This window comes from Nannizzia gypsea, genomic scaffold (genome assembly GCF_000150975.2).
Source record: "Nannizzia gypsea CBS 118893 supercont1.1 genomic scaffold, whole genome shotgun sequence".
Lineage (NCBI taxonomy): Eukaryota > Fungi > Ascomycota > Eurotiomycetes > Onygenales > Arthrodermataceae > Nannizzia > Nannizzia gypsea.
This window is the reverse complement of record NW_003345201.1, coordinates 4,913,246-4,925,346: the sequence shown is the minus strand read 5'-3', so window position 1 is coordinate 4,925,346 and position 12,101 is coordinate 4,913,246. Positions and strand designations below refer to the sequence as shown.

At 48.4% G+C, this 12,101-nt stretch overlaps 3 protein-coding genes across 3 annotated transcripts; all 3 read right to left on the bottom strand.

Annotated features, from left to right (window-relative positions):
• Window positions 1-593: 593 nt before the first annotated feature.
• On the bottom strand, window positions 594-4,943 carry MGYG_01803 (DNA damage-responsive transcriptional repressor RPH1; the record flags this gene model as incomplete). Its single annotated transcript, XM_003177691.1, has 5 exons — window positions 594-2,358; window positions 2,429-3,473; window positions 3,543-4,435; window positions 4,551-4,648; window positions 4,731-4,943. 5 exons carry the CDS (start codon window positions 4,941-4,943, stop codon window positions 594-596), a joined length of 4,014 nt encoding a protein of 1,337 aa, XP_003177739.1.
• A 1,493-nt stretch (window positions 4,944-6,436) lies between these two features.
• Window positions 6,437-9,095, bottom strand: MGYG_01802 (carnitine O-palmitoyltransferase 2; the record flags this gene model as incomplete). The annotated part of the gene is made up of 4 exons (XM_003177690.1): window positions 6,437-6,564; window positions 6,662-8,524; window positions 8,591-8,620; window positions 8,675-9,095. 4 exons carry the CDS (start codon window positions 9,093-9,095, stop codon window positions 6,437-6,439), a joined length of 2,442 nt encoding a protein of 813 aa, XP_003177738.1.
• Window positions 9,096-10,194: 1,099 nt separating this feature from the next.
• Window positions 10,195-11,198, bottom strand: MGYG_01801 (hypothetical protein; the record flags this gene model as incomplete). Its single annotated transcript, XM_003177689.1, has 7 exons — window positions 10,195-10,400; window positions 10,490-10,548; window positions 10,602-10,653; window positions 10,729-10,764; window positions 10,840-10,945; window positions 11,033-11,066; window positions 11,140-11,198. The coding sequence occupies 7 exons, from the start codon at window positions 11,196-11,198 to the stop codon at window positions 10,195-10,197; spliced, it is 552 nt and encodes a 183-aa protein (XP_003177737.1).
• Window positions 11,199-12,101: the final 903 nt, after the last annotated feature.

The window sequence follows — 12,101 nt, the reverse complement described above, 5'->3', positions numbered from 1 at the left end:
AATGAAACGCTTCAGGAACACAAATGTACACAAGGGGCTAAAGGGGACTTTGATATTCGTAATGGTATTGTCGTGCGTTAATTGGTGGTGTTGGCGGGAGAAAACAATAGTTATCATCGTCGTGAATGAGTTGTGCAGGCTTTAAGGATTTTTATTCCGTAGCGTTGTTGAAGCTGATTGATCAAGGTGGCCGAGACGGTAACCGGGTGTAGAAGATTTAGACAAGAGTTGTTGAAGCTTTGCTTTCTTCGCTATCGGTCGGTATAGGACGCAGGTAAAGGAACCAAAGAGTGGATAGGTTTTTGGGTGTGTTGGTTTAGGTATAAAGGAAATCGCAGGCAAATGGGAATTATCCCGCCCAGCACCACCGACAGAGGTAAAAAGACGATATTGTCGAGATTAAGCCAATTGGCGGTAGGCAACGCATAGAATTCAAAAAGGAAACAAAAGGGCTCTATCGTAAAACATATTTAAGGAAGGCAAAGAAGCACCCGTAGGATAGGAACATGCGCAAGGTCCGAGATATATGCACGCCATTACAGGCAGAGAGTAATCAAATACAGCGCGAATTGCCAGGTAGCAGGTAGACAGATTTATGGGCTCGGATCCGGAAGAAGATCATCTGGCCCATCAAAACCAAATCCAGCCATATCCATCGAATGAAGTGACCCAGGTCCCTTGCCAAACTCCATGTCCGAGGAAGCGTACTCATGCCCAGGAGGGCGTAGATGAGGACCAAAGAAGGGCCTATGCTCCTCATCATGGGATGGAGTATCAACATCATTCCACGGCACACTCCTCTGCCAAAACCGCGTGTTAGCTTGTTGGTCGCCGAAAAGATCGTGGTGGTCGTGGAGATGGCGTGGAAGTAAGGAGGACTCGTGGTCTAAGTGACTACCAAATTCCTGAGGAGATTGGTAATGGAGCGGGACACGGTTGAAACTTGAAGCAGGAGAGTCGGCGCGGAGAGTCATGTCGAAGGCGGATAGAGGGTGAAGATGGCTATCTGGGATCATGGCCGCGGAAATATTAGGCGCAGCAATTTCCGTCGAAGGGAATAGGAGGTTTTGATTTACAGGGCCATGTGTTGCTATTATCGAGCCATCCAGTGTTGAGAAGTTTTCCGAGGATGGGGGAACCGGCCCACATGTCTGGACTATCTTTTCCTGGTCTTCTGGAGATAGCTTAGCAAAATAGTCCGCTGCTAAAGGCTCTTTTCGAGATGATTGCGGAGTTCCTACTAGTCCATATTCCCCTTTGGCATAATCAGAAAACCCAAACCCGGGTGCATATGGCGAGCAGTAAACGGGCGGCGCCTGACGTCGTTGCAGCTCCAGGTATGCCCATCTTCCGGTAACCGGCTGGGCGACAGGCTCTTGGGGTTGGGGCTGAAGAGGCTTTACAGGCTCAGGAGCCACCACCACCGGTTGCTGTTCAGGAGCCTTGGGTTTCTCTGGCACATTAACGACACTGGTGAGGCTGCTCACGGCGAAACGAAGCATTCGAATCAGATGATCGACGTCGTCGGCTTCCATGTTCAACGGTTGGTAGGAGACTGTTCCATCTAGGGATCTGACAGGGACCTGCGATTCGGACATGGAGGTTCTAAGCTTTTCCAAGCCGTTCTTCGGAATTGGCGAGGTGTCATCGCCTAAAAGAGTCTGCACCACAAAGTCAGGATTAACAATAGTGTATCCAGCAGTTGCATTGGCATGTTCAGTAATGGAAGCAATAAGTCTACGGGCCATGGTAGACTTCATTGCACTATCACTTGGGCTCCACACGGGAACGCCATCGTTAGTCTGGGGGTTGGAAGTCTGAGACTTCGCTGGAGACACCGCCCTTGTGGACTGTGCTGGCGGGGGTATAGCTGCCGTAGTTGTCGATCCTAGAATGGGCCGAGCAACGGAAGGGGGTCCGGAAACGACCGGGTTCGAATTATACACAGGACGGCCTAGGGGCTTAGTCGGAACGGTGGATGCTCTGACCGTCCTTACACTCTCAAGGAAATTTGACCTAGGGTTATGAATGGAAATATCCACATTATGGGTATACTGGGCACGGCAGTCCGTGGAGGTCTTGCCAATATAATACCAGAGGGTCTCCGGTTTTGTCAGATCAACTGTACAGGAATCCGGATTAATTGGGGGTTGCTCGCATATAAAATCCTCCCAGCGGTAGCTGGAAGAAGTATCACCGAATATCATTCCATGAGATGGCATGGAAGAATTTGAATCGTTTCTCGAATCGGGCTTTCGGGAAAGGTGGGCAGGGAGAGGCAGGATATTTGGGGGTAGTGGGGGGAAATTCGTCTTTTTAACTATTAAGGTCCAGCGGTATGGAAGCTCAATCACGTCACTGGAAAAGAAAGAAGAAAGAGAAGGTGATTAGCGAATGGCGGCAAACGATAAACTGAAATAATACTTACCCTCGTGGAAGCACTTTCAACATCAATGAGCGCTCCGATGGGCGGTTTTCCAACACCACAGCTCCGTTGATCTCCTTATCAGCTTGAAATTGCATCAAGTCCCCTGGCTTCAGCTTGAGTGCGGTCTCCAAAACCTTCGAGTCCATATCAAGCGCCTGGGATGGGAGAGAACCAAATCTCTTCTGTCGATGGTACTTGCACTTTAAGTCGATAGCCGGGACTGAATACTCTTGGCCATCATCCGCAACAACGGAAGTTTCACCAAATTCTACCTGGACACCTGCAAGCAATGCACATGTAGGGTGGTATGACCTAGCACACTTCCCATACATACACTGGAAGCAGGCACCTTTTACCTCACGACAGAACAAGCATTTCAATCCCATTCTTGCTTTGGGAATCTTGTCAATATCGCAGACGATTTCACGTCCTAAGTCGTCCTTAAGAATAGAGGTCTCTTCGATAAACATGGCACATCGTCTATGTGCCTGTGATAGACCGCCTTCGGTCGGCAAAAGCTCCTCGTAATCCATACTATTTGGACATAGTACACATGGCGGCTTCTTTGGCGAATCTAAATGCAACCTAGCACGCTTGGATTTAGGCTCGACACCATCAACTTTCCGTTTCCTAGGCCGTGTGGATTTCTCTGGGACGCTTCGAGGCGGAGTGAGAAGGTCAGAGGCACCTTCATACTGCTCGCTTCTGGTCTCATCGTAGTACTCGGGAGTAGATTCGCCCCGTAGCTTCCGTTCGATCTCTTCGACATCGATCCAGACGGTATCCGTTTCGCAGTGGCATTTTTTGGCGATACGGGCATAATCGAGCCAACTTTCTGTAGCAAAATTGACTGACTCCGCACAGTTGTATCCCAAGTTGAACCCGGAGTGGTATCCATACGGAAACGTGATAACGAACTCGCCTTCATAGTGGACTAGCTTATTCGCGGTGATGCCGTACTGAGACTTGAGGACGGTAGGGGAAATAAGGTAGGTCTTATGCCGTAAGAACTGGCTGCAGTTTTTCGAGTCCGTTGGCCAAATACCTACGAGAAGTTATGCTAGTCAGTACTTTATGTTGCACATCCATGTATATATTAACCATCTGAACTTACTCCGCATCGCTGCCTCGAAACGTGGAAGGTCTTCCTGTGAGATGCTGTACCACTGTTTAGGAGCACCAAAGTGGATGTAGTTTATGCTGTAGAGGTCAACATCCTCAAGATGCCAAGCGAAAGTGGCCTTCCACATGCCAAGGTAAACATAGGCGGTGTTCACACCAGGGACTTTTTGGCCGAGGACATCCAGAATATTTGGCAGGTTGGCAACATTCCATGAAGTTACGGCATCATCAAACAAGGAGCCCGGCATATCAGCACCATACATGGGATTGTTATACATAAGAGATTTCCAATAAGCGGTTTCGAGTTCTTCACATCTTTCAGCGGTGAACTCTTCGTTACTGGAGAGATGGTAGTCAAAATCGATGAAAGCTTCTTCATCAATGTAGTCATCTTGCTCATCCCGGTTATTTTTCCGTCGAGCAGAGACGGACTTGGGCTGTCTGCCCTTTGGCTTTGGGGCAGGTAGGGGCTCTCCATCACTTAGTTCCTCGGACTTGGCTTTGACAGGCTTGGAAACCGGGGACACAGGGGTGGGAGGGCTTTCAGGCTTGGATCCTTGACCATCATCCTGGCGTTCAGGCAATTCCTCACTGGCTTTACGCTTGCTCACAGTTGTTTTGCGTTTCTGAGGTTCAGCTTTGTTACCGTGAGCTTTTGTTGTACCACGGGTTTTCCCCTGGGTCCAACGTCTCTCTCCCCGTCTAGCCGGAGGCTGATGACTGATTTCTTCAGACAAAGCTTTCCACTGTGGAAGATTGTATGACCGCTGTTTCTCAATGTTTGCCTGGGTAAAGGTTCCGTGAGACCCTGTAAATTCCTGGACGATAGGATTCTTGATGCGTATGGTCTTGACAGCCTCGTCTAGGGCAGGAAGCGAGTCCGTCCTATTGTAGTTGTCAAGAGTCAGCATGACAAGCTTCAACACTAATCAAACGACTCGTGGTTCTAGATCGACTTGCAAAGCCAATAATATGTGTCATTAAAGCCTGCAGTACTCACCACTCCTTTGGAGGAACCACTTTTACAATTCCCGACTTCATGCCATATTTGTCAATACAGCGAATGAAAGCTCGAAAGTCTCGGAACTGGTCCATGGTCTGGAGAAAGAAGCATTCAGAATTAGTGCCTTGTGAAATAAAAAGAGGGCCAATATATGATAGCTATGATATGCAAACGAACCGGCTTAAAGACCGGTACTCTCCCGCCCTCATAATAATGATCCGGTTGGATATCTTCCAGAATAGGAGAGGTACCGTCATCTTCGATGGAAGGACGAGGTGAAGTCGAGCAAGAATTGATCCCATGAAGGTGCATCTTCTCTCCGTCAGCGCTGGCAGGTGGGGTCATCGATGCAGCAGTGTTGCCGCCTGGAACACTGTGTTGTTCCGCCATGACTGGTAGATCGAGCTATGCGAACATGTGTCGCACCCTCTTCTCTCCACTAGATATTTTTTTTCTGTGTATTTCGTTTCTCACTCGCCGAACGTTGTTTTTTTCCCTGTTTCTTTTTTTGTCTCCTACCCTCTTGTTAGCCTTGACGCTGCGGTAATATTGTTGAGAAGGCGATTGATGATGGACTGATGGATAGGCGCCAACGTACGATGAGGGCAAGGGGGTGAGATCGATTCTCGCCTCCCCCAGGAAGGTCTTGGAGGTGACAAGGAGAGGCAAGAAAAGGAGTTTGACGAACGGCGGAGGATCCGATATTAAGTATGGATGTTGGAAGCAGCGAAGAAGGCGTGTGGTGTAGTAGATATGGTTGGGCAGAAGAAAACGACCAGGATTGATTAGCGGGTTACTTCCGGGTGTTAGGGGTCGCTTAGTACGTATCGTGAGCGTAAGGGAAGAAGAAAAATAGGAAAAATAAAAGGGAAAAAAACAAGAACTCGAGACAGCCGAGCGATAGAGAGTGGTATGACTAGTCGAACGACGAGGTTTTCTGTCTTCGAGCGAGGACGTAATTTCAGATGGCACGGCGATGAGTGAGCGGCAGAGGCACCATTGGAAGGACACTCGGGCGAAATCCTGAAAACCCAACGCAGCTCTGCTCTGCTCTCTGAATGTCTGAGGACGAAATCGAAGGTCCGAATAATAGATCGGTCGTGCTGGTTCCGACAGGCCCCTTGTACGGAGTAAAAATATGCGGTTTTTGGTGCTGGTTTATTGTCGCAGGGTCTGGAAGTACCCTTTTTCCGTAGTGGCCCCTGCCCGGGTCTGGCAGCAAAACCAAACTAGCAACAGCAGCACCAGCAGCACCGGCACAGCGCCCCGTCTCGTCCCTGGATCTCTAGTCCTCCGTCAGGCCGCAATTTCGAGTCTTCTCACGGCGAAGGAGGAAGACGTTGAGGTTGGAAGTCGAAAATGAGTCGCAAAGTCGAAGTTTTCGAAGACGACGTCGAAAAATACCGAATCAGGCAATTGGCTGACGAGAGATGGCGCTAGGCCGTGTTGGGAAAGTATCAGCTACGCTAGTCTTCTTTTGAGAGGATATGTGGCCGCTTTAACAGTGACGTAATATATGTCATGTGATGGTTCTTTTTTGCTGATTAGATAAGAGAAAAAGTTTAATTTGTTTATCAGATTTAGAGCGAAGAAAAAGGGGAAAGGACCAAAAGGGACCAAAGAGGACTAGAAAAGGCCAGGAGGAGAGCAAGAGGAGCAAGGACAACGCATCAGAGCCACACCTTGTGGTCAGATGGCATGCAGGAAAAGAGGAAAGAAGAAGAGGAAGAAGGAAAGAAAAAAGGGCCCCTCATGTCTTACAGTTTATATCGCGGGGAAACAGACAGAAGCATATGCAGCTCTCTGTGGTAGTTGACCACTCATGATTTAAAGCATTTACCCGCCGTCTCCTTGGTCTTATTTCCACCCGCCATATTGACGGCTTAGTATTCGTCGAATTTCAGGCTTTTTCCTACCAGGCGTCGGGGGGAGGACGCCTTGCTGTCTTCTCTTTCGCCCGTTCTCGCTCCCTTCAATGCATGCAGAAGCATTCCTGCATCAAAGAACCCGTCTAGACGCTCAAAGTTAGTCATCGAATAGTTCAAAAAGAAGAAAGAAGAAGGGAGGGAAAAAAAAAGAAACGAAAGAGGGTGAAGAACTGCACATACAGCCGCCCATTCCATCGTCGTCACCACTCTCGCTGCCATCCATGTTACTCAGGGATTCCGTTCGAATCACCCGTCCTCGTCCCTTTCGCTCAGACTTTGCTCCAGCCTGTTTCTGGGTGGAGTCGGAGACAGCCGCTTTGGCCTTGACTCTTGACTGGTCTGTGGCTCGCAGCAGTTTGCGAATCTCGACCAGATATGAATCCAGCGTATCCATGAATCTGCTCGTCTGTCGATGCTTAGAGGATGCGCAGATAGATATCGTGTCATCCTTAATGATATAGCCAATTCCAAATCCGTCGCCGGACGTCGGCCCAAATCCAAAATGGCGCAGTGCAGGGTTCCCGCAGTTCGACGTCGAGAGGATGGTGTTGTTGATTCTGTCCCATCCTGGGTCGCTAAAGAGCGCTGGTGTGGTTGGCGTCAGGCGGCTGCGAGAGTTGGGCGTGCTGCTCTTGCTCTGCACTTCCTCCGCAATATCAGCTGCTGCAGGCGATTCGCCGTCCCAAATTAACACTGCTGCGCCGTCACCAAGGGATCTCTGCCATAGGCAGTAGAGTGCATAGAGGTGTCTGTCCTGGCCCAGTCCCTTTGAACATGCCCTCGTCATATCTACATGCTTCTCGCAGGCTCTTTTGAGAGCCCTCACCTTCTCTATCGCCGGGTTGTCGCCCCAGAATGTCTTAACAAACTCCGTCGATTCAGCGGAGACAGTACGGATGGCTTCTGTCCTTCCGTGTAGGAAGAACTTTGTCATCGCAGGCTCATAGGTCGTTTCGATACGTCCGTATAGGCCATAATATGCCGCCTGGAACGCCATCTGCACGAACGCATCTGGAGAAAAGCCCATGCTGGTAATAAAATTCTTCCCGTACCCCGCAAAATCCAGGGCCTCGAACTCATGTTGACGCAGCAGGTCTGCTAGATGGGACTCTGCAAACCGCAGCGCCGTGCTTAGCTCGGGTCCCATTTCCCATTCGAGTTTGTGAGGCGTCGTGCTGGCGTCGTCCAGCCTGTTGGATGTGTCGCGTTTGCATGGCGGAGGGCTGCTGGACGCCCACAAACTCGGTGCCTGGCCATTGATGGTCCTGGCAAAACGGAGGATGGTATCCGTGTAGACATCACTGGCAAAGCGAAGGACCGTATGCCCATCCACGCCAGTATGCTCAAAATTGATACCTGCGCTACCGTTCTTGCAAACAATAATCTGCAGTTTGTCATACCATCTGTTCGTGCATGTTCCAATCTGCACCCCTCGAACGATTTGACTTGTACCGCAAAGCATGTTCCCGCAAAGTTCTGCCACATTGGATGGCTCAGTAGAATCCAAGCAGAGCACAAACAATGCGGTGTCAACAATATTTAGGCACTCTGCATTGTTTGAGCTGCCATCTTGGGTCAAAATGTCTCTCAGTTGTGACCAGACTTTCCTATTCTCGGTACTCAAGACACCAACAGCCCCTTTGGCTGCCTCCTGGGCTGGCGTTTGTTCCGCGTCGTCAATAATCACCCGGAGATTCATTGAAATATCTTTTTCGCTCATCAGGTGGTTGTTGTCCTCGTCCAGGACATCGAACCAGTAGAACTGACCCCGGCATAGCACAACGAGGTGTCTCGATGCGGAGTCTTGACCAATTACACAACCATTTGGCGTAGGTACCCGTGCTGTTCCAAACAGCCGCGAGTACTGAAACATGCAAAGCGGCTTGCCGCGTACTGTGTCAGGTGCAAGCTCCTCTTTACGTACTGCACGGACAAATGACAAGGCAGACACGACCAAAGAGGCTGCTCTCGTTACCTGGTTGTTCCTTGCTGGCGTTGGGTCGTCTGCCAGCAGGAAGAAGGGGTTCAAGTTGAGTACGACAGCTAACCAACGTTTTTAGTTACCAGGTCTTGCCTTGTACAGGGTTTAACAGAAAAGTCGCTTCTCACGGTTGTCAAAATTCAGGTAAGAATCATACCCTGTTCGAGGTCTATGGTCAGCTCAGCACAGACTCTCACGGTGCGAGTTCTTACAGAATTGCTCTATGTAACTAGACTTGGAAGTAGCATATTTCTCCAGTCTTTCCTGAAGGCCAGGCCCTTCAACCTCCATGAATTCTTTCACGGCAACTTTCGTGGCCTCGTGTTCCTTTGTGCTCTGTAGAGGAGTTAAAGCCTCGAGATACTTCGAACAAGTCGACTCAAGATCAGGTATAGGCAATTTCGGCAGTGAGTTCTGGTTGGCGAAGGTAATTCCTTTGCTTTCAACTGGCTTATCTTCCTTACCAACGTCTCCATCTGGTGGGATTCCGTTAGATGTTGCCATGTTTTTGCCGTTACTTGCCAGAGATCTAATGGTGGGCGATAGTCTAGGTGAAGGGGAAGCTGAGCGCGTCTTCCTATTGTCAGGAGGGTCTCGAAGACGCTTTATGCGGCTAAGAACCTGGAACGCCATAGAATAAGCACTGCACAAAAAACGTAGAGTCGTAGAAATCAAGGATATAACACGGATTATGTATCAAGTGAATCGAGCAAAGCCCATAGTAGGTAGGGATGAGAACCGTAAAGCACTGCGGTAGAAATAGCGGCAATCATGAAAGCGGTAGGGGGGCGTAGAAATGGTAGTGGCTGCTGGATATATCAGGCTTCATATGGAGCAGGCAACATTGTTAACATGAAGCCACAGACATCTGCCAGAAGATATCCACGACATGTCTCTGATAAAGTATGGGGTTTGTAGCTAGTATAGCAGCCTTGTCGTTCACAAGAAAGGAGCTCGCAGCCAAACCCCGCGGCGGCCACGAGATAAGATCACGAGCTTCATTTCTTTGGCCGTGCATGTGAGCAGAAGGCAGAAGCTATAAAAGGGACTAGAGAGAGTGTAGGGTATATGAAAAAAGTGACACAGCGTGTTAGGTAGTTCAAAGCTGAACATGCAGCGAGGGCAGAGGCCACCAAACCATCAAGGCTCAAGCTTGTTTGAGAGAGTAGTGATAGCAGGTAAGTAGTGGGGGGAGACCCCTACCCGGTAAACAAGTTAACCAAATAGCCACACTCACTTTGATAAGCAATACCGTATAGTTATAGAGATGGCTACCGTATCCAAGTACCCCCGCGTTAGTTATCTGTGTCCAGAAAAGAAGCAGAAGAAGTTATGCAGCTCCTTGAGGATCTATATATCTTCTCCGTCTCGGATGGATGTGCCGAGGGTTCGGGTTAACTAACTTGGCAGAGAGCTTGGAAACGATCCATGGAGGCAACTTTCAATCATATCGACAGCCACCTGGATGGAAAGATTGACACTGGCAGGCGTAACTTGGCACCGTAACCCTCCCTCCCCGTTAAGTAGATGTTCTAGTGTTGGGTTGCACCTGTGCCTGGCTCGTCGTTCGTCATTGTAGCGATGGAGATAACCATTAGTTACATAGTTAGCCCCTGTAACCTTTCGTTAAATAGTTACCTGGCGCCCTTTCAGTAAAAGCACAGTCTTCTAAGGCATATAAATGAATACTGGGCGAAGGGATAATAAACTCTATTGTAGTTTAGCTATTCGTTCATAATTTCTCTCTCCGCTTAAGTTCTACTCTCTCTCGTTCTTTCATCAGCCGTTCTGCGAATTCCGGCTTTGCCGGAGTGGCAACCTTATGGTGCTCTGCTGTTGCATACACGATCTTTCCGTCCACCGACTCCATAACACCTCGAAGCATAGCCATCGTCCTCCCATGTTGAAGTGTAGTACATTTGATCTTAATAGTAGTTCCTGTAAAGGCCCCTTACGTTGAGTGACTTTCTCTAGATGCTTATGTTCTGGGAGGAGGGGTATATATCATTCATGATGGCAAGACATACCAGTAGGTATTCCCTTAAGGTAGGATAGGTTTAATGAACGTGAGACACCTTGTAAAAAACTATGTAATATTAGAATGCGGCCAAATTGATCAAGACGGGGAGAGAGACGCACTACCAATAGCCAGGCTTAGTTACTGGATTCATGGATATGGCAGTGCACATGTCTTTAGTTCGATGGATATTAGCAAATTGTTTATCCGGGAAGTCCTAGAAATATAGCAGGTGGGATATTGGCATACCGAATACTACAGCACAAGCGCCTCCATGCATGACACCTATATTTTAAAAATCCCGAGTGTCATTTTATGTTGTTATTGGAAACGTTTCAGGAAGAATAGCGGATTGAATACCATTCAAGTTTGACCAGTATTCAGTTACATCCATCTCCCATGTTGCGCCACCTGAGGGGTCGGCATCAATGAGGCGGATGTCCTCAAAGAACCGTCTATCATAGCCCTGAGGTAAAAGACGTCAGCAACTGACTAGTAGTTATTCGTCTTCTACTTCACTTCATAAGAATCTAACGAGCATGTTATAACATACCTGATAGTTTTTCTCCACAGTTATTTCCCCATAGCTACGAGGAGAGTGTTAGAAAGCAGGGCGTAGTATTAAGGTACAATATTTCGTTGGGAGTCCTAGTAGCTTACACCTTAAGAAAAGTTTCGATAGACTCCCTTGCTCTTTGCTTTGCTTCGGCGTCCGCCATTCCCAGAACAAGTCAAAAATGCAAAATATATAGATGGTAATATATGGAGAGTCAACGAGAATCAAGAGAAGGGTTCACAGCTTAGGGATATAAGAGACTGGTTTGCAACGATAACCCAGTCTGGTGAATCGACATAACATGGTAGAAAGGTTGGAAGAAGGCTCTAGCCGCGGCTAAAGTTGACCGAGGCTAGCTGGTTTGTTAACCTCCTACGGTGTACACAGACTATCAATAATAGGTTCTAAATTTGCCTTCAACATCCGCGCATCAAGGCCAACTTATAAGCGATTTTTACCATCCCATCGTAGCTAATAACATATAGGAAAGTTCCGGTAAGAATTCGTTACAAGCTCAGTGCTCCATGGAGTGTGGAAAACATGATGTGCCTTCCTTTGATCAACCAAAAAGGCAGATAGCAAAACGGCCACTTTTCCAATTATCCAGTCGTAACTCGTAAAACTGACCCTACCAGGTCATTGTTCCGCTACTTCGAGCTTCCACGTCCTCTCTTTGAGGTTGAAGTTTTGAAATTTTGATATCTTTCAGGGCGGGAGAAAAAGGTCACATGTTAGACTAGTCCCGAAAGGGACAGGAACGGATTAACTTTTGGACCGATGCAGGTACGGGCAATTCAATTGATGACTAAGCTAATTTAAGGGGCCAAAAGCTTTTCTCAGAGACAAAAAACAAACCACAAACTACGACGACGACGCAACGAAAACAAGCAACCAAGCAACCAAGCAAGCCACAGAAGGAGTTAATGTGGCAGCGAGTTGGCCCCCGACCTCAACCTCAATATCCAAGTGGACTCTGTTCCTGGATCATGGATGTCAACCTGTCAACCCTGGGAACACAAAGTGGAAGGATAGAAGGAAGCCACCCGCCTCTTGTTTTCAAGCTTTT